This window comes from Hippopotamus amphibius, chromosome 14 (assembly GCF_030028045.1).
Source record: "Hippopotamus amphibius kiboko isolate mHipAmp2 chromosome 14, mHipAmp2.hap2, whole genome shotgun sequence".
In the NCBI taxonomy this organism is placed as follows: domain Eukaryota; kingdom Metazoa; phylum Chordata; class Mammalia; order Artiodactyla; family Hippopotamidae; genus Hippopotamus; species Hippopotamus amphibius.
In genome coordinates this window covers 77,952,980-77,974,621 of record NC_080199.1, presented here as the reverse complement: position 1 = coordinate 77,974,621, position 21,642 = coordinate 77,952,980, and the positions used below count along the sequence as shown (strand labels likewise).

At 46.5% G+C, this 21,642-nt stretch overlaps 1 protein-coding gene across 11 annotated transcripts in view; it reads left to right on the top strand.

Annotated features, from left to right (window-relative positions):
- The window catches only part of TNFRSF19 (TNF receptor superfamily member 19), a 113,555-nt gene that overhangs the window by 61,189 nt on the left and 30,724 nt on the right, over positions 1-21,642 (top strand). For all 11 annotated transcript variants that reach the window (XM_057707430.1, XM_057707432.1, XM_057707435.1 and 8 more), the window contains one exon: positions 9,093-9,178. In XM_057707430.1, the coding sequence (XP_057563413.1) occupies positions 9,093-9,178 (86 nt within the window). The remainder of the gene's footprint in view (positions 1-9,092; positions 9,179-21,642) is intronic.

Sequence of the window (21,642 nt, the reverse complement as noted above, 5' to 3'; positions counted from 1 at the left end):
GGGGCAGTGAGGGCGGAAGGGGCGGGCAGGTGTGACGTGGACACCTTAAATGTGCACGTGGAAAAGGAACCCAGGCCGTGGACAGAACGGGGACCACACCCGGGCCAGGTGGAGAGACAGAGCCCGGGAGGAGGAACTTGAAAGTTTTAAGTGCTTCTAGGTGGCAGTGCTTCTGCTGGACGTGCCAGATACAACAGGCAGCTGGAAGCCGGAGTGCTGATGAGGCCCGGGACTCAGCGGGGCCGGGGTGGTGGTCTGCCAGGGGGTGAAGAGGCGTTGCCGCGGGAAGAAAGGAGGGGAGGAGACGCAGGGAGTGTCGGGAGCCGCGAAGCAGCACAGAGCCGAGCCGGAGGAGAGGCCAGCCTTCGCTGCAGAAGTACAGCACCAGGGCCGGCGGGAGCCCAGGGGCAGCAGGCCTGCCTCGCGAGTGCCTCGGCGGTTTACAGGAAGTATTTTCTGTAATGGTCGCAGTGTTTTAAAAGTGAAGAAAGTGAGTCTTCGCATTAAGGACATTCAGGCCAGGTGGCGCAGGCAGCACGCGGGGTAGCTTGGAGCCACGTCCAGGACTCTGTCGCCAGAATCCACACGCCGAGTCGGTGCAGACGGAGGACCCTGACTGCCCTCGGCCGGCTCGTGCCCACAGGAGCGGGGGTTTGACCAGATGCCGGGTACTAGTCCTGGGGCTCTTCCTGAAGCCAGAGGGCAGATAAAGCTCTGGGCCTGAAGGGCAGAGGCAGGACAGAAAGTAGCCTCATGGGTCTAGCATGTCCTTATGCAACGACTCAGCACCCACACATGTGAAAAGTAGCCATCTTACACCAACAGCACAAGCGACCAGAGGAAAAAGAGCTATATTGGACTTCATCAAAATTAAAGCCTTTGTGCTTCAAAGGATATCATCAAGAAAATGAAAAGACAGCCCTTGAATTAGAGGAACTATTTATAAATCATATATGTGATAAGGGACTGTCTTATCTAGAATGTACAAGAACTCTTACAACTCAATAACAAATAAGCCAATTAAAATATGGGCAAAGGATTTGAATAGATGTTTCTCCAAAGAAGACATACAAATGACCAGTAAGCTCATGAAAAGATACCCAACGTCAGTTAGTTATCAGGAAATGCAAAAAATAAAACCCACATACTTCACACCCACCAGGATGGTTATAACCAAAAGACAGACAATAACAGGTGCTGATGAGGATGTGGAGAAACTGGGAGTGTAAGATGGTGCAGCCACTTTGGAAAACAGCATGGAGGTTCCTCAAAGAGTTACACGTGGGGTTGCCATGCGACCCAGCAGTTCTGCTCCTGGGTGTGTAACCAGCGGAACTGAAAACATGTCCGCCCAAAAACTGGTACACGGATGTTCATAGCAGCATTATACACGAGAGCCAGGAAGTAGAAACGACCCCGATGTCCGTTGGCTGACGGATGGATAAACACAGTGGAGTGTATTCCAACAATGGGGTGTTTCTCAGCAGCAAAAAGGAATGAAGTACTGATACCTGTGCCAACATGGAGAAACCAGGAAACATGCTCCGTGAAAGAAGCCACTTACAAGAGAACACGTGTTGTATGATTGCATTTGTGTGAAATGTCCAGCATTGGCAAATCTAAAGAACAGAAAGTAAAATGGTGGTTGTCTAGGGCTGGTGGTTGGGGAGGGCTGAGAAGGATGGGGAGTGATTGCCAAAGGATACAGAGTTTCTTTCTGGGCAGATGAAGATGTTGTAAAGGTGACTGTGCTGGTGGTTACACAGTGCCCTGAATGTACTGACCACCATTTACTTGAATACTTCAAAGGGGTGGATTGCATGGTATGTGAAGTATATCTCAATAATGTTATTTTTTTTTTTAAAAAGAGATGGTCTGTAATCTTAGAAGATGCTCATACCTGAGAATGTCATTACCTTGTGCAAATCTAATGGAGGGACAGAAACTGAACACCTGACATATCTCTGTTCCTGTCCGGACAGAGCCGTGTCTGTGCTCCTCTGCCCTCTTCGTAGGGAAGGGGTTGGAGGGGCAGGGAGAGGGAGTCTTTGGGGGATGCCGGGCTGAGGTGGGCAGTGCCCAGAGACCCAGGACTCGGTTTTCACAAGGGCGCACCCAGGCGTGGGCTGCTGGCGCGTGAGACAGGGTCCTCCTCCTCAGGAGACCCCCCCCCCCACCAAACACGCTTCCTCATGCTCCGCCAAACTTGTTGTCACACGAGCCCACTACTTTAGTTTCCTCCATGTTTGCTTGTTCTATAAATAAATGCTTAGATGTGGGAAGGTTAGAAATGAGTAGACATTTGAATGGTGTTTCATAGTTTATTTATGTGATTAGTTTAAAATTACATCCTTTCTAAGCCGGCACGCAGGTACGAGGCAGGCAGCAATTACAGGGCGGCTTGTACTCGTCCGGGCCTTCCAGGTGTTTTCAAAGTGCTCACCCAGCTTGACTGTATTTGTATAAAAGAGGCAAATAGTGGACCCCGGTTTTACAGACAGGGCAATTGAGGCAGAAAGAAAATAAGCAAGTTGCGTATTGCCTTCAGAAACACGCCAAAGTCAGGCGTAAGGCGGGTGTCTTATTCCTGGTGCCCCTCCCGCCCTCTGCATCCACGGCCTCGCTCGAATAAGGAGCTTCTGCTGCCCACAGGCTCAGCCCCTCCAGACACCGGTGTGCAAGGTCTGTCCTCCGTGCTGCAGTGCGACTGATCAGGAAAATGCAGCACCCTCATTCCCAGACATGGTCAACGGCTTTCGGCCAGTTGCTTCATTTGTCTGACATTGATTCTTCTCACCTATAAAACATCATCTGATAATAATGCCAGCCTGCAGAATTGTCGGGAGGGTTGAGAGGATAGCTCACGCAGGGGGCCCAGCAGAGCATCTCGTCCCAGTAAGCGCTGAGTACATCGCTGACCTTGTTGCCAATTCATGTCACTGGGGGCCAGGGAAAGCTTTGCAGGATGTGGCCAAAGGGCCTCCAGCTCCCCCTCCAGCCTGTTCCCTGCCCCCCCCCCCACCCCCCGCCAACGTTTCTCTGCTGAGGGGGCCTGGGCCCTGCCCTGGAAGGGTAACCCCGCCCCTGCCAGTTCTTTGCTGCTTTTAGAAACCGGGATGGCTCACACTTACTGAGCACTTTACACGGATTTGTGGATGGAATCACCAAACCACTCTGTGAAGCAGGGCTTGACATCATCCCCTCCTGACCAAGGAGGGAGCAGATCCTGGGAGCAGATAAAGGACTTGCTCGAGTCTGATTTCACTGCCCCGAGGACGGCCTCTGCCGGTTCTGCGCCCGCTCCCACCCCACCCTCACCCATCAGCCCTGCTCCCGAGCCGCCTGGTCCGTCCTCGGTCCTTTTTCTCAAGGTGGCGCTTGGCCCCCCTTGCGCATCCGGAGTGCTCCAGTCACCACTAGGCTCTTCCCCTGATGGTCACCTTTCCAGTAGCATCTGCCCAGTGTCACTGGGGCCGTGTCTGTGGGTGCCGAGAACTGCGAACAGTGGGCTGACCATCCAGCACAAACAGGGCGCCCGCGGGCGCGTAGGGGAGGGCAGAGCTGTCACCCCTCCCGACAGACGCGCTGCAGGAAATGGACCTGATGTCACATGCAGGACGTGGCAGCTGTGTTCCAACCTGTATTAAGGGAAATGGTTCTGAAACCAGGGCTGGACTGGAGTCTGTCATCTCCCTTGCAGACATGCGTTCATTGGTGGAAGAGTTCGTGTCTACAGCCAGACTTGCTTAAAAGAGCAGTGATCAAGCTGGTGTTCGTTAGACTAAGTAGTGTATCTGGACTCAGTTCCGTTAAAAACGCCTCTTCACGTTCAGTGTTAGGGAAAATTTAGGTCCATAAGATGTATTTATATGCTGCCTCTCATCAGACAGTAAATTAAGTAAAATTCGATGTGGTTTCCTTTTGTCTCTCTGCATTAGCTAGCTGAAAGCGCATAGTAGAATTTAAAGTTCAGCGATAGAAACCAGTTTAACCAGACGCCTTGTATATGTCTCTGTTCTCTTTTGTCTTCTTTAATTTTTAAAAATTTGTGTCCTGTCTCAGTCAGAAGCAGGGTTGCAAATATATCTATGTCCCAGAAACCTTGGCAGTCTAAACAAAATTTAGAGTAGAATAATTTTTAAAGTTTTATAGATTTCTTTACTCACTTAATCTTTTAAGTCACATCTTAAAACTTTAATTTCTGTATCTTCATCTTCAAATTGGGTGATAATTTTGAGGGGACTTTTCTAAAAATTAAAAATAAAAAAAAAACAGTATCATTGATCATTAATACATCATTGGTAATTCAGTAATTATTCTGTGCTCTAGGATTCAGACCTTAATCTCATTTCGTACTAAGTGGAAAAAGTGAGAGTCAGTTGATGGCTTTGAAAATGTTGTAGCAGTTAAAACCATCTTAGATTCTGCCATCAGCCATCGCAGTCAAGAAGCTGGCAGAGCAGGTTCCGAGTGGTTTCAGTAATCTCTGTGCCACTGCTGATAGCTGCCCCCAGCAGCATGCCCAAGGGTCAGCTCTCCTGGGAGCAGTGGCTGCAAGGGACGGCCATCCCACCTCCCATCTAGTTAGTATTTCTCGTTGTTTCTAGTTAGACTTAATGGTCAGTGAAGATGTGACCTGCTCACCAGCTAGCCTCATTTGTGTGATGGCCCTCAAACTCATCGTATATTTTAATAATTATGTTTTTGGCAAATATATTTTGTTCAGTTTCAGGGAGAGCTCAGACCTCTAAACTTTTTTGTCACAAGTAGAATTCTTTATTTTAAAAATGTTCAATAATGTCTACATTTGATTCCCAGCACTTGTTTTGCTTATTTACACAGAAAGAGTTTTTCTGTATAAAAATTACGTTAGACTCTCTCAATATTTAATTTAACCAACTTATAATTTGGCACATTTTCTGTCTGAGATGAAGAGAATTAGTCTGCATGTATTACAGTGTTTAGCAAGAAGTGCATCTAAGAAAGCTCCCTTATAGTGTCCTATGGTTTTTACCTATTTTTAGATTTTTAATGCATTTTTCAATTGTGGTTAAAAAAATGCATAACATGAAATTTACCATCTTAACCATTTTTTAAGTGTACAGTTCAGTAGTGTTAAGTATATTCACATTGTTGTGAATAGATGTCCAGAACTTTTTCATCTTCCCAAACTGAACTCTATACCCATGAGACAGTAACTCTCTTTTTCCTCCTCCCCTCAACCCCTGGTAACCACCATTTTACTTCCTGTCTGTATGAGTTTGACTACTCTCGGTACCTCATGTAAGTGGAATCCTACAGTATTTGCTCTTTTTAACTGGCTTGTTTCCCTTAACATAGTGTCCTTAAGGACATTATGTTGTAGCATGAAACAGGATTTCCTTGCTTGTTAAGGCTGACATTGTATGGTTATATCATGTTTTGATTATCCATTCCATACCTGGTGGACAAGTATCTTTTCAAGATCCTGCTTTCAAATTCAGCATCCGTTCATGATAAGAACTCTTAACCAAACTGCGTATAGAGGGTACATATCTCAGCATAATAAAAGCCATTTATGACAAATCCACAGCTAACATAATATTCAATGGTGAAGAGCTGAAAGCCTTTCCACCAAAATCTGGAACAAGACAAGGATGCCCACTCTCACCATTTCTATTCAACATAGTATTGGAAGTCAGACAAGAGAAAGAGAGAAAATACCTAGGAATAAACATGACCAAGAAGTGAAAGACTTGTATACTGAGAACTATAAAACATTGATGAAGGAAATTGATGGTGATTCAGAGAAATGGAAAAATAGCCCATGCTCTTGGATTGGAAGAATTAATATTGTTTGAATAGCCATACTACCCAAAGCAATCTACAGATTTAATGCAGTCCCCATCAAACTACCCATGACACTTATCAAAGAATGAGAACAAACAATCCTAAAACTTACATGGAACCACAGAAGACCCAGAATTGCCAAAGCAATCCTGAGAAAAAAGAACAAAGCTGGAGGCACAATCCTCCCAGGCTTCAGACTATACTACACAGCTACAGTCATCAAAACAGTGTGGTATTGGCATAAAAACAGACACACAGATCAATGGAACAGAATAGAGAGCCCAGGAAAAAACCTACACACCTAAGGTCAATTAACCTTTGACAAAGGAGGCAAGAATATACAATGGGGAAAAGTCTCTTCAGCAAGTTCCTGGTTTCAGTTCTTTTGGGTACATACCTAGAAGTGGAACCTCTGGATCTTATGGTAGTTCTAGTTTTAATTTTTTAAGGAACGTTCATACCATTTTCCATAGCAGTTGCACTGTTTTACATTCCTGCCAGTAGCACACAGGGGTTCCAGTTTCTCCACATTCTCAACAGCACTTTTTTTGTTTTAAATAGCAGCCATGCTAATGGGTGTGAGGGGATGCCTCACTGTGGTTTTGACTTGCATTTCCCTGCTGATTAGTGATACTGACCACCTTTTCAGGTGCTTGCTGACCATTTATATGTCATCTTTGGAGAAATATTCAAGTCTATGCAAGTCCTTTGCCCATTTTTTACTTAGGTTTTTTGATTTTTGCTGTTGAGTTGTAGGAGTTATTTAAATATTCTGAATGTTAACCCCTTATCAGATATATGAGTTGCAAATATTTTTTCCCATAGTGTAGGTTGCCTTTTCACGCTTTTCATTGTATCTTTTTTTTTTAACCGTGAAAGAAGCTATTGTTACTATAACTGAAAACTTTTTTTTTGGTTGTGACATTTTTTAACTACTGTATTGAGGTGTGATTCACAAAGCTGTGCATATTTGATGTATACAACTCCATGAGTTTGGGGATAAGTACACACTTATAGTATTCTTTGATGCACAAAAGTTTTGTTTAATGTAGTCCCCATGTCTGTTTGCTTTTGTTGCATATTTATTATATGCCTTTTGGTTTCCTTTTGATGTCGTATCTGAGAAATCATTGCCAGATTCAATGTCATGAAACTTCTCCTATGTTTTCTTCTAGAAGTTTTATATTTTTGGGTCTTATGTTTAGGTCTTTAATTCATTTTGAATTAATTTTTGTATATGGTGTAAGATCAAGATCCAACTTCATTTTTTTGCATGTGGATATCCAGTTTTCCCAGCACCTTTTGTTGAAGAGACAGTCCTATATCCATTAAGTGGTCTTGGCACACTTGTTGAAAATCATTTGACCATACATGTGCGGGTTCATTTCTGGGCTATCTCTTCTGTTCCATTGTTCTGTGTGTCTGCCTTTATGCTGGTGTCACACTGTGTTGATAATTGGAGTTTGTAATGTGCTTTGACATCAGGAAGTTGAATCCTCCAACTTTGTTCTTTGACTTTTACTTTATAAATTCCAAAATAAGTGCTTTTTACTAAATTCTGTTGGGAAGTCACTATCTTACAACCATTTAAACAGATTTTCACAGTCAAGTGAAAATGGAAGGTTGAGCAAGCACTGGGTATGTGTGGACATTTGGTCTGATAATCTAGTTTCAAATGCAAATTTTATTTCAACCGCAAATCATACCGATTTGCTACTACATTATCCAATTCCACAAAATAATGGCATCTACCTGTCTCTATAAACTTGATCTGTAATTTATTCTTCATATCGCTATTTGTGTCATGAATAAGTTGGAAGATATATATATGTGTATATGTAATATGTAAAATATATATGTGTGTGAAATCACTCAAATCCTCACCATCTGGAAATAAGCACTATTAATATTTGGTATGTAATATCCTTCCAAACTGTTTGCAGTGCAAATATAAACACATAAGTGTTTTTAGATGCGTTGGTAAATAAATAATCTGGGATAATCTATACCAAAGCATGTGTGTGTGCAAAATGGAATAATTCACACTTTTTTCTTTTCCACTTAATGGTATTTCATGAATTAAAGAAATTGATACGTAGACGTGCATCATCGTTTCTGAAGGCCCCCTTGTGTTCCACGGCCTTGGTCTACCGTGGCTGGTCACGTCTGCTGCTGGGTGTGGGACAGTGCCTCACCGGCTTTTTTTCTTTTATAAGCGACGCTGTGATTGCACTTTTTACATACAACTTCACACACTTGATTTTTTTTTTTTTTTGCAAAAATGAAAATGTTGGGTAGGATGTAAACTATTCTATTGAGTTCTGATGGCCTATTGCTAAATGCCCTCCTAAAGCGGCGATTTGTGTTCCCACTGGCAATAAACACATGTGCCCTATTTGCTTAGGCTCATGCCAACCCTTTCCCAATTTTCTAAGTGAAAATGGTGTATTTTCATTGCAATTTGCAGTTATTAGTAATGAGGTTAAACATTTTACTGTTAAATTTTTTAAATTTAATTGCATCATCTTTTTAGTTTTAATTATGAAGTTTTAACATTATGAAACATTATTCTTTTGGGAATTGTTTTTTGCCTGTTTTTAGTTGCTGTGTTCACTTTTGCCATAATGGTTTTTAAGTTTTATGTTATAGACTTAAAAACAATACTATGATTAGAACTACTTTCCAATTGTCTTTCGCCCATTAACTGTGTTGATGATGCTTTATTTGCTTTTGCTCGTTAGATGTCTCTAGTATTTGTGCATCGTTCAGAGCTGTTAATCCCGTCCGTTCTGGCTCCTGGGTTTCCTGTCATGCCTAGAAAGATGTCCCCATATCAAGACTGTACAAGGGTCTGCCTAATTTTTCCAGTGTTTTTGTGGCTTGCTTGGCATTTTTGGCCTCTGAATTTCAAAGGTTAAAAACTAGCACTGCCTGAGGCATTTTGTCACTTAAATGGCTATAGAAATGTCCAGATTTCATATTCCCTCACACGCATCCCCAACCTCAATGTACAGAAAGTGGGGCTGGTAGAACCTACCACGTTACATTTAGTGAACTGATATTTCCTAACTGTTCACCGCGTGCTCAGAGCGCTTCTAAGGGTGTGTCCGTCTGAGATGCTCTTATACTGAAGCCTTTGAGAATCTTTTTTTAAAGCAATAAACGGGTCATGGAGACTGCCAGTAATTTATGACATGTCTGTTTGCTGCCACTGTGAGCTTCGATGAAAATGCTAACAAGGGTTATTTTCCTTTCTCTTCTAGGTTTTACAGGAAGACAAAGCTAGTTGGTTTTCAAGACATGGAATGTGTGCCTTGCGGAGACCCCCCGCCCCGCTACGAGCCGCACTGTGAGTCACGCCGTGCGCACAGCAGAGGGGCTCTGGGCCTTTTTAACAACCTTTCTCCAGCTGGCAAATGGAACAAAATCTCTCTCTACCGCGGGGCTTAGAGTGTGCGGCCTTTTATCAGGCATCCGGCAGGACGGAAAGCCCTTTTGTTGTGTGTCTCAGTCAGCAAACGGCACCCACTGATTGGAATCTCAACGTGAAATACAGGCGCGTTGCCGCTGCTGAGGTCCATTCAGACTCTTATCTCTCATCCTCGATTATAACTCAGGCAACTCCAGTTAACTAGGGGTCCGGCTCCTAACGCGTCGTGTCTTTGTGCTGTGCCCTTCCTGGTCCCCAGACGCTGTCACGGGGTGGCTCCTGGGCCTTTCAGAGGCTCCCCCCTCGGGGAATCACCCGCCGAATGCGTGCATCCTTAAACCACATCCTAGTTCATTTCATTCGCTCCTTGGTTTTTCCCATTTAATAAGTAGCAAGAGAAAACCTGTTGCGTGTTGGTAAAGAGAAAATCGTGCCTTTTCCTCTTTGTGTTAGCATTAGTTAAACTTTTTGAGCATATTTTTTCCTTAGATATAAAAGGTATTTGTTACAAGTTATCAACTTCCGTTGATTTTGCTTAGAGAAGAGTGATTCCTCACTCTTCTTCATCCTAAATACACATCTGACCAGTGAAAACCCCCATGTGAGGGGCCAGGAGAGGACTCAGTGGGGGAGACCCCCCCCCCAAGGTGTGCTCAGGGCAGGCTTGGCTCTGCTGAGCAGGGCTTTCCTGAGCTGTGGGAGCAGCGAGGTCCGGCGGGAGGCAGGAGGAGGGCGCTGTCCCTGCGTGGGTTGCTCTTGCCTGTCGGGGAGCGTGAGTAGCACAGGTGTTTATTCAGGGGTTGCTTTAATATAACTGTCCATGCATGGGATCTGCCCTCCTGCTGCTTTCTGTGGCAGAAGCCCCCTTTCATCAATTGAGTCATCACATTATTTGATAAGGTCACATGGTACTTTTGTTTCCAAGGATGTCATGGAATTTTGCAGCCCCTATTATTATGTACTTTACCAAAATGCATTACTCTCTACATTTGAAGTGGTAGAAAGGCAAAGAACTTGACTCTTTCTAACTCTTGTAGAAACATACCTTGACCTCCGTCTTTATAAAGGGTTAGCATTCGCCAGATGATCCGTTGCAATTAACAGATGCAGCATTGAATGCCTGTTATGTATTGGTCACAGTTTCTTTTACTTAATTTTCTCGGTATCTCATCATCAGCTCGCATTGGTTGGGGAGGACACTGGGTCCCGAGTGGTTAATAACCTTTCTGCTGTTGTCTGGTCATGGGCAGACACAGTGTTCAATCCCAGGTCTAACCCCAAAGCGTGTGTTCTTCCCCCCACGCCCTACTGTCCCACTAGAAACACCCAGCTGTGCTGTCTGTCCTCTGTTGGCTGGTGTCATCCACTCCGTGTTGACTTTTTCCTGTAGTATTTGCTTTAATGTTCTTCATGTAACAAAAACTCTAAGACTCTAACATAGGGGAGATACTGAAAGAGTCTCTTTTTGCTGCACAGCCCGTAAAAGGACACGTCCTCTTGCCAGCTAAGACGGGGCAGCAACCTGGTATTGCTGGTGGTTCAGCTCGGCCATCATTTCGTCCAGAAGGCCAAGGTTATCCCCTTCATCCCAAACGACCGTAAAAAGATTTAGTAAAGAAATTGATATTGCCCAGTTTAGAGTTGGAAAGTCCTAGGGCTTTTTCCCCCCTTTAATTTGTTGGGTTTAAATTTAATGTAATCTAGTCAGAAGTCTGAGGCACTGGAATTTTTTGCCTTTGGGGATCTGGCTAAGCGTGGACATCATAAATTAGCGTTTAAACATAGATTTCACATTTAACTTTTAGTGTCTTGTAAAGCCCTAAGTAAGTTATAATTTGAAAATTGGCGAGTTTAATTTATATATGTAGATATGTTTCTCCCTATATGAGACTTTTTAGGAGGCAAAGTAAATTATTTTTTGGAGTCAGAAATGCAGCACACACAGCTCATAGCCTTTTGAATTATGAAGCAACCGTCTGGTGGTCTTTAGTGAGCCTTAATCCTTATCTCTTTGAAGGAAAGTTTGCTGCCTTTGGCACAGTTCTTGGGAATAATTCCAGAACTCAGCTAATCTCTTCAAAAGAGATCTTGAGGTCTTTGGGGGAAGTTATGTAAGGCGCCGTATGTTTTCATTGCTTCTACTTTGGGCTTTTCCACTCATCCATGAAGAACTGCTCCTTCAGTGATTTTTTCCCCAGAGGAGTTCCTGTGTTACCTAGATTCTAAGCCCGAAGATGGTGGCACCTCGCAGGCTACGTGGAGTGATGGGGTTTGTTTCAGGGACGCATGTGGCCGTGAGGGGCGGGCCTCCCCAGACCCAGCAGCAGCCCCTGCCCGGGGGCCCAGCCAGCCCCGGGGTCTGGGGGCTGTGGCCCCCGCCGCAGGAGGCTCCCCACAGGGCGTTTCTCAGCCTGCGGGCCCTGCTTCAGTCTCCTAGGTCCCCCCGCTCTCAGCGGGCTGCTGGGGTGTGTACGCCCCTGTCCAGGCTCCTGAAGGAGAGGATCCCATCGGTACAGGTAAACACCATTGTCCTGGGGGGGCGCAGCCTTTCTCACTTACCTGCTGAACAGCTACCTGGGTGCCTACTGGGTGCACACACACCACGGGGCACACAGACCCAGTCCTTCCCTTTATGAGCTTACGGTGCAGGGGCCGAGCTGTCAGGTAACTCAGGTGCTGCACGCCTGGAAGCATCTGGTGCCGGAGGGAGGGCTGTCCCAACCCTGACTTTCCAGCTGTGGTGTGAGGGTCAGCCAGGGGAGGCTGAGCCCGAGAAGGAGGAAGCCCGGGGAGGGGAGGGTCCGGCAGCGTTGAGGCTGGGAGCGGCCGCGTCCGCGGACAGTGGAAATGCCCTCGGACTTGGCCCCTGGAGGTCTCTGATGGCCATTTTAGTGAGTGATGGAAACAGGAGCCAGATGAGGGTGACGGGGGAGGTTGTGCCCTGAGGCTGGTGGTGGCGCCCTCAGTCCAGAGCTCTGCCACGGAGGTGATGCGTGGGGGGCGCAGGCAGGGGAGCGGTTTTGTTTTATGTTGTTTGTAGGCGAGAGACACACTGCCTGTTTGCAGGTGAGAGGGAAGGTCCATTTGAGAAGGCTGACTGTTTCATAAGAGGGCACGCAAGAATGATTCGCGTGCGGTTTGCTGAAGGATCCAGAGGCGGGTTGGCCTTTGCGGTGGGGGGGGCGGGGCTCCGTGGTAACCAGGGTGGGGGTGGAACAAGAACCTGGGCTGGTGCGCCCAGGGCCCGGCCAGGGGCTCTGGCACGCGGCTGTGCGGGTGAAGCACCAGGTGCCGCTCTGCTGGGTGAGGCTGGACCAGCACAGGTGTCTGAGGGGCTCATCCCAGAGAGCGGAGGGACTGGATTCGATTTGACAGTGGGCTTCCCAGGCGCACCAAGCGTGCAGCTGCAGGGAGTGCTCATGGCGAGGCCTCGTTTGCCTCTTCCGTGACGTCCGTAGGGCGTCTGCTGCCACAAGCTGTACCCAAAATGCGCAGCTTATAGCAAGCAACAAAGTCCTTAAAAAGGATAGCTGTCTGCATTAATAACACCAGAATATTTTTTTTAATTTATTTATTTTATTTATTTATTGGCTGCATTGGGTCTTCATTACTGCACACAGGCTTTCTCTAGTTGCTGCGAGCGGGGGCTACTCTTCATTGTGGTGCGCAGGCTCCTCATTGTAGTGGCTTCTCTTGTTGTGGAGCACAGGCCCTAGGCGCGTGGGCTTCAATAGTTGCAGCACATGGGCTCAGTAGTTGTGGCTCACGGGCTCTAGAGCACAGGCTCAATAGTTGTGGCGCATGGGCTTAGTTGCTCCGTGGCATGTGGAATCTTCCTAGGGCAGGGCTCGAACCCGTGTCCCCTGCATTGGCAGGCAGATTCTTTACCACTGCGCCACCTAGGAAGTTCCCAGAATAATTTTAAATGCCTGTAAATACCTTTTCTTATGTTTATATGATACCTGAAGCAAACTGAAGATTTGCTTCGCGAGGTTACGGGAAAACAGAAAGCACAAGGTTGAAAAGTTCCACATTTCCGTCAACTCGCCCAAGGGCCACCGAGGTCCATCCTTGTCTTGGCAGGTGTAGCCGTGGCAGGTGACTGAACTCGCCGGGGGCCGGGTTTCGTCTCTGTAACACGGGGTGGCCGCCACCCGCTGCGGCCGCGGTGAGCAGGACACAGCCGGTATCTGTGCTCCTCCGTGCGGTGTTCGGGCGGGCAGGGGCTCCAAGCTCTCAGCTCCCCCCCTTGCCTCTCCTCCATGCGGTGCTTCCTGGGTGCCTGGGTCTCACCTCTAGCATTTGGGAGGAGTTGCTGTCTGGAGAAAGGACGGCGGGACTGCCCAGGTGTGTGGTGTTGGGCAGAGGCAGTGGTTCAAAGGCCAGCAGTGAGTGTGGGAACCTGCCCCGCTCAAGCGGACAGGGTTTAGCGGGAGATGGAGGAAGCCGTCGCCGTCAGACAACAGGGCCGTTCTCTGCAGCTTGGATTTGTGATCAAGAAAGCCTCAGTAGGCGTTTCTCTCTCTGTAGGGCGTTGCTGTATTCCCTGCAAACTGATTTCAAAAACTAAAAGGAAGTTTCTCTCCCCCTGACTCCTTGTATTGGCCCAGTCTTAAGAAGTCCTCAGAACCTTGGCGTCTACCAGCAGCAGAGGGTAGGACAGAGCCTGGGACCTGTGAGGCGTCTGGATTCACAGCCGGGCTCCTCCTTGGACCGATGGTGTCCCCTCGCGCAAGTCAGCTCACCCCCTTGAACCTCCACTTACTCCTTGGAAGATGGGGATGCGGATGCCCGTGTTGGTCCCGTTTAGATAGAACTGAATGGAATCGCGTTCAGTAGCACGCCAGCCTTCTTCTGAGTGATGCCTGCACCTGCCCCACATCCCTGCAGCCCCCCCCCCCCCCCCGCCAGGTGTGCCCTTTGCAAGACGTGGGGGCTGGGAGCTGCTCCACGCGGGGAGGGTCTCGATGCAGCTGGCTCTGAGGGTGCCTTGCTGGTCCTCCACCTGCACTGGGGGGTGAGCAGTGAAGGTTACCTAGAAAGGGGCTGCGGGGGACTTTCGTGTTTGGTTACTCGGATGGCCAGAACATCAGGCTGAAGATCCCCTGCTCAGGCTGGCCGCTTTCCTCTCTGTCCCACCGCCCGAGGCCTCACGCCCGCTGCCCAGCCAGCATGAGCTTTAAGCTCCCAGCCCCAGAGTCAATGGGTGTGTGAACGTCTCCAGTGAGTCCTCCCGTAGCACTGGTTTGTGAGGATGCCTGGGTGACGTCGCTATAGTTGCAACTAAATAAAGGGCGACCTTTACATAGAAACCCCTGCATCAGGCTTTGCCTCTTAACGTAGCTTCACCTCCTGATAAGGTGCAGCTGTCTAGAACGTTAAGAGAAATAGAGGAAAACACGCAAGAAATTTTAGAACTACATCCTGCCCCGGACCTGATAAGAAATGCAGATTTGGTACCATTTCTTTTAGCCGTGTTTACTTAATTTGGAACAAATACTGTGGTTGGAACAAATGGTTTTGAAAAAATTCAAAGCGGTTTTTATTTAAGGGTGTTTAACCTAGGTGTTTGCTTTGTTCTTGGGGGCTTTGTAAAACAAGCCACGTGATTCCCAAGAGATAAGTGATCAGATAAGTCACCCTGTGGGGGAGAAGGAAAGTCAGGAACTGTGCTGACCTGTAACTATTTAGGAACTTACGTGACGTAATACTCTCATAAAACGCGCAGGTCTCTGCAGCAGTAAGTAATACATCACATTATTAAAGGTTGATTGTTTTCCAAAGGAAACTTACATGATCTTCTAAATAGCGAATAAAAGTTGTTTCAAAATAGACTTTTAAAAGAATTATTTGCTCATTAAAGATAATTTTTAAAGTTTAGTTGAAAAAAAGAAGGGGAGAACATTTTCCAGCATTAGCACATACGAAACAACATACACATCTGATGGTCTTCTGTCTTTTTTTCTAGCTATACTACTGATTTAAAAAAAAATAGGTGTAATTATGCTGTACGTACTATTTGATATCCTTTTCCACTTGAGATGTGTATTTTTTTCACATACCACCCTCAGCATTACTGTCATGATACTTTCGAGTAAGTACCGTGTGGGCTTTGGACTTCAGGTGGATTTCGGGACTGCCCCCGCCACGCACATGGCTCTATCCACATGGGCGGGAGCCCTTCCGCAGGTGTGCAGGTGGGCTGATGCCCACAGGGGTTTGTGTTTCCAAAGGCACTGATATTTTTCTGTTGACCTGTAGTGCTATATTGTCTTAAAGTAAGGGTGCCAGGTAAACACCTCTTTTAAAGAAAACCAATTTAAAAGGAAATAAATGGAGATTGTTGTGAAATTGATGCCAGTGTGGGTTTTCAGGTTACTCGTGGTGACGTACAGGTGACTTCAGCTGCTACCTGTGTTTCAGCTGAAACCCTGAGGTTCAGAAGCCAGTTCCTGCCATCCTACCGGTACCCAGGACTCTTCTTCCCAGGGACTCTAGCACGCGCTGAATCTAAGCGGAATGAATGACGTAGGATGAGATGCAGAGAGATGCAGAGAGTCGAAAGATTCATGGCAAGTCCACGTGCTTTGGAAACACCACGTGATGTTGTTGCGTCTGTGTGTGTTTTCTGTTTCTGCAGCAGAGAGTTCTCCTGGCTTTGCTAGTACTTAGTGGCCTGACCTCCTGGAGTGCTTCCTGGAGCCTCTGCACGACGGCCCACAAAGCCACCCTGTGCTAATTTAGGGTTCAGTTTACAGTGGACGGTCAAGGAGTCTGTGGTCCTCAGGCTGCAACTCTGAGTGTCGGGCGGGGGGGACGGGTGCCCTGGGTGTGCTGGTGGGGCCCAGCTTCGGGACTGTTTCAGGACAGAGGAGGGCAGCTCCTTCAAGATTTTGGTCTTTCCTGTTAAACAGAACAGGGTGGGGAATAGGAGGACAGTGAGGTCAGAGAATACAGCCCAGGCTTGTGGAAGCCGGGTACACAGCGGCCTCCCCGGGTGTCTGAAGCAGGTTCCCTCTCCGTGCACTCGTTACTTGTTGGTTTAGGAAACCATTCTCTTCTCTTCCTTCCACTCTCCATAGTTCCCTGCTTTTCCTTCCTTTCCTTTTCTCAGTATTACATGACTTCGTTATTTTCTTGACAAACAATCTAAAATAGTGGTCGTGGGGGCTTCCCTGGTGGTGCAGTGGTTAAGAACCCGCCTGCCAGTGCAGGGGACACGGGTTCCATCCCTGGTCTGGGAAGATCCCACATGCTGCGGAGCAACTAAGGCCACGTGCCACAACTACTGAGCCTACGTGCCACAACTACTGAAGCCCATGCACCTAGAGCCCATGCTCTGCAACAAGAGGAACCACCGCAATGAGAAACCTGCACACCACAAGGAAGAGTAGCCCCCGCTGGCCGCAACTAGAGAAAGTCCATGTGCAGCAGTGAAGGCCCAACACAGCCAGTAAGTGAATAAATAAATACATTTATTTTAAAAAGTAAAAAAATAAAATAGTGGTGGTAGAAGGTTGCTTATGTGGGAACCAAAGAGACAGAAACCCACCAGACTCCCTGCAGGGGCCCAGCACGCACGTCCTGCCCCGGGGATGCCCCATGGGCCCCCTTGGGGTCCACTGAGGTGTTGCTGTGGGTGACGCTTGGCAGCCCAACCAGCCTGGCTGAGGGCAGGGGAGCAGCAGAGACAGGCAGAGGGATGGACACAGGGAGAAGCGCAAGGGCCACCTGTGTGTCCAGCGGGACCAGGGACCCAGGACTCCTGGGGCAGGCGCGGAGGCCGCGCACGCCGCCCCTTCGTGCCGTCCAGTGCAGAGTGGCCGGGCTGACCCCGCCCCCACGGCCGACCCCTGGGCTTTCTGATGCCACTTGCCGCAGGCACTGCAGTTTCCATCATTCCTCTGGACCCACACAGGGTCGGCAGGGGAGGCCCGGGCACGTGTGTTGAAGTCTTTCTCAGAAAACAGCTGTAATTTCTTTGAAATAATTTCCATCGAAAGTGGTGAATCCTTTTTTTTAAGCAGATTTGCTTCTGGAGGTAAACAGCTGTTTTCTCAACATACGTTGACAATTTGTTATAGCAAACTCCTTGTTTTCCAAGGATGTTGAAAATATAGTGGGGAAGTTTTAAGGTCTTGGCCTCTTTAGAGAAAAAAGGTGTGTGGTACATGCAGCTGCTCTGAGTGATTATTTAGCTATTCCAAATATTTGTCTTTCCTTAGTCCCAGCTTCATTAAAGTTATAAAAATCAAAAAGTTTTAAGAGAAAAATGTTTCTTAGACTCGTGTGCTCCACATGCATTCTTTTCTCCCAGTATAAAATTGCCAAATACTTGTAAGCCATCCATGTGGTCCCACGTAAAAAGTAGAAAAGGAAATTGCAGTTTAAATGCCTTCACTGGGTCCGTGGACCGTGTCCCTCGAACCTGGAGATGCCTTGAGAGCTCTTGTCAGCCTGCCGCTGTCTGGGAGGCAGCAGAGTCCCGGCCTGGAGGCGCTGCAGGCTTTGATCGGCCCTTTGAGACCAGGGGCAGTTGATCATTACCTGGTGGGCTATAAATCCAGCTCCTCGGCCTTTATCTTCAGTCTCTTTCAGGCATTTAAAGTCAATGAGCTGGTTTAAATATTTACTCAAGAAGAAACAGGTTGTGGTTTGTTAAAGGCCATCACTAAATTAAATGGATGTTAGATTAAGTACAGTTTATTTAAAAAATATGAAATCCAGCAGGCCTGTTTCATTAAGTTGTGGACTTTTACAAAGGGTGCAGCGATTTGTGTGTACCCATCAAACACTTAAAATAAATGTGTGGAGAAAAGCCGTCTCCCAGGCTTATGCCAGACCCGTAGTGGAAACACTCGGAGTTTCAGCTCAGTGACCTCATTTATTCTCAGGAGGTGGTGGGTGAGGGCGCCCGCCCCCTGGGGACCAGCACTTGGTCCTCTGGGGGCCGCATTCCAAGGGCGCCTGGAATACGTGGCTGCCCCCGTGGAGGGGGTCTTTCTGTCTTTAAACCTGGGGAGGGGGGGCGCCCGGCCACTCCCCACGCCAGCTGCTTGACACGGGACGCCATCGGAGGAGCGTCGCTCTGAAGAGGGAGAAGAGAGGCACCAGGAGAGTTTCAACAGCAAGCAGGGCTTGCATCCGGAAGGTGCCAGGCCCTGCCTCTGCAGCCCTCCGCCTGCAGTGCGCTCAGCTCACAGCCGGGACGCGGTCCCAGGGAGGAGGCGGCAGGCCAGCTCCCACGTCCGGGAGTGAGAGCGTTTAATTTTAAACTTAAGGGAAAAAAAATTAAAACTCTCCTCGAAACGTAGTTGACTCCTCCTACTTGACAAAGTACCGTAAAATAACTCAAAGGACGGAAAAGGTAGTGGAGAGTAAAAATTGGAAGCTCAAAGTCAAATATCAAATAGGAATTCATTTTTTAAAAGTGATATCCCACTTCAGGTGTTTAAAACAGTATTTTAAAACTGCTTCATTTATTATTTTGACCGTATCAGAGAAATTAAATATCTGTGAGGGTTTTGTCTATATTATTCATTACGTATCCATTTTCTTAAATGTTCAGGACGCATCTTTTCTTAACACATACAATTATAAAGAAAGGGAGGAAGTGCTTCTTTTGACTCTAAGTGTTGCAAAGTAGTTTTTTTCGCTTCATTGAATACTTGACATCGAAGAAGAGGCACCCACTTGGCGTGCACACGTCAGTGGATTTTGACAGATGTGCACACCTGTGTCATCGTCACCCTCGGGAAGATGTAAAAGGTCCCTGTCGTCTTCCCCAAGGGGACTCATCTCAGGCAGCGCCTGGGGTCCCCTCAAAGGGTTCTCTTTATGGTACTTACGACTCTTGAAGACAGGGTTTGAACATTTTTTTGTTCTCTTGCATTTAAAAAAAATGTATGTGTGCATATATTAGTATTTTCTGTCCACATTTCCTTTTCTGTGAGGAGACCAAAGGGTTATGGTGTGAAATGTCGACTTTTGTGTTTAAATGATTTTCTGCAAAATCTTCAGTATCAAACTTAAAACGTGCATTGAAAATCAGTCATCTCTGGAAAGCTTTCCAGTGGTCATAAGAGGCATGCTTTTCTTTAAAATGGGAAAAATTACTTTTTCAAATTTTTGGTGTTAAGCTGTGTAGCTCAGGAATGCTCCGGCGGTGGGGGGCGGGGGGGTGTTATTATTTAAAATAAGGTGGTCAGAAGGAGGTCTGTCCCAGGGTCCCCGATGCAGGGGAAGGGGAGGAAGCTGTGGGCAGAGCATGGGGCAGAGGCGGGAGCCCAGCGATTGGGTGCAGGGCCTTGTGAGACAGTGTAGACCAAAGAGGGCCCCGTGCTGAAGACCGCAGCCTTTACTCTGAGGGAGAATGTTGACTACAGGAATGATGGGATCGGACTTCACGTTTCACAAAGATCCTTCTGAGCTGCTGGGAACAGACTTCAGGGGAGCAAGGGAAGAAGCAGGGGGACCAGTTCAACCCAGCGGTTTTGGCCGAAGCTATACGTGGATGCGCTCAGAAGAACAGGCGTTCCACCCTTTCCTCAAGAGTTAATTATTAGTTTAATTAATGTAGTTTAATTAATTTAAGTGCATTTAATTATTAGTTATATTAATAATATAATAACATTTGTTATATGTTGCTTGCTCTGTGATGTCAAAGAAAATTACAGAAGAATAGCATTGGGTTGATTTTTTTCTAAACTTGGGCAAAACACAAATTTTGAGGCGGTGAGCTTACAATTTTATATCAAATCTTAAGGTTTTACTGCATGGTAAATGTTTTCTATTATTCTGGGCCCTGGGGACACAGATAAAGATCTGAAAAATAAGATCTGGCAAGTTTCTCTCTTACTTCTAGGACACATTCGCACTGAAAGGACACTCACATAGCTACCTCATTTGGTCATCCCAAGACTAACGCCAGCCAGTGTCTATCGGGCAGGTTGGCCAAAAGTTTCGTTCAGTTTTTTCTGTAAGATGGCTCTAGTAGCAGTTAGCTGTCTTCAACTTCATTCGAAACAGTTTTGTTAGATTGTATGTGACAGCTGTCATATCAGCGTGCATTTAAAAAAAGACTTAGCAAATTGGTGAAGATGGAGGGAAAAAAGCAACATTTTCAACATATTACACTTTATTATTTCAAGAAAGGTAAAAATGCAACTGAAACGCAAAAAGAGATTTGTGCAGTATATAGAGAAGGTGCTGTGACTGATCGAACGTGTCAAAGGTGGTTTGCAGAGTTTCGTGCTGGAGATTTCTCTCTGAAGGATTCTCCACGGTTGGGTAGACCAGTTGAAGTTGTCGTCGATCAAATCGAAACATGAATTGAGAACGTGGGAGAGAGACGACATACTCAGAACATCCAAATCAAGCATTGAAAAGCATTTGCACCAGCTTGGCTATGTGAATCGCTTTGATGTTTGGGTTCCACGTAAGTGGAAAAAACCTTCTTGACCGTATTTCCATATGCAATTCTCTACTTAAACGTATTGAAAATGTTCTGTTTTTGAAACAAATGTGATGGGAGATGAAAAGTGGATACTGTACAATAATGTGGAATGGAAGAGATCGTGGGGCAAGGGAAATGAACTACCACCACCGACTCCAAAGGCCAGTCTTCATCCAAAGAAAGTGATGTTGTGTATATGGTGGGATTAGAAGGGAGTCCTCTATTATGAGCTCCTTCCGGAAAACAAATAATTAATTCCAACAAGTACTGAGCCCAATTAGACCAACTGAAAGCAGCACTCGACGAAAAGCGTCCAGAATTAGTCAATAGAGAGCACGTAATCTTCCATCAGGATAACGCAAGACCGCATGTTCCTTTGATGACCAGGCAAGAGCTGTTACAGCTTGGCTGGGAAGTTCTGATTCATCCGTCACATTCACCAGACATTGCACCTTCAGATTTCCATTTATTTCAGTCTTTACAAAATTATATTAATGGAAAAAACTTCAATTCCCTGGAAGACTGTAAAAGGTACCTGGACCAGTTCTTGCTCAAACAGATAAAAGTTTTGGGAAGATGAAATTATGAAGTTGCCTGGAAAATGGCAAAAGGTAGTGGAACAAAATGGTGAATATGTTGTTCAATAAAGTTCTTGATGAAAATGAAAAATGTGTCTTTTATTTTTACTTAAAAAAGGCAGTTTTGGGCCAACCCAATATTTGATGTTTTTTGTGGATTAGCTCATTTAATCTTTATTATGAAGGGGCTCACTTTTGAGTCCTGGTCCCAACAGCGAACTTTCAGATGAGTTATTTAACTTGTCTCTGTGCCAGTTTTTTCATGTACCAAATGAAGATTCTCGTAGTTTTAAAAGAGGAAATAAAGCCTCGATTGAAGTCCTGACTCGATTGAAGTCCTGAATCTGCTT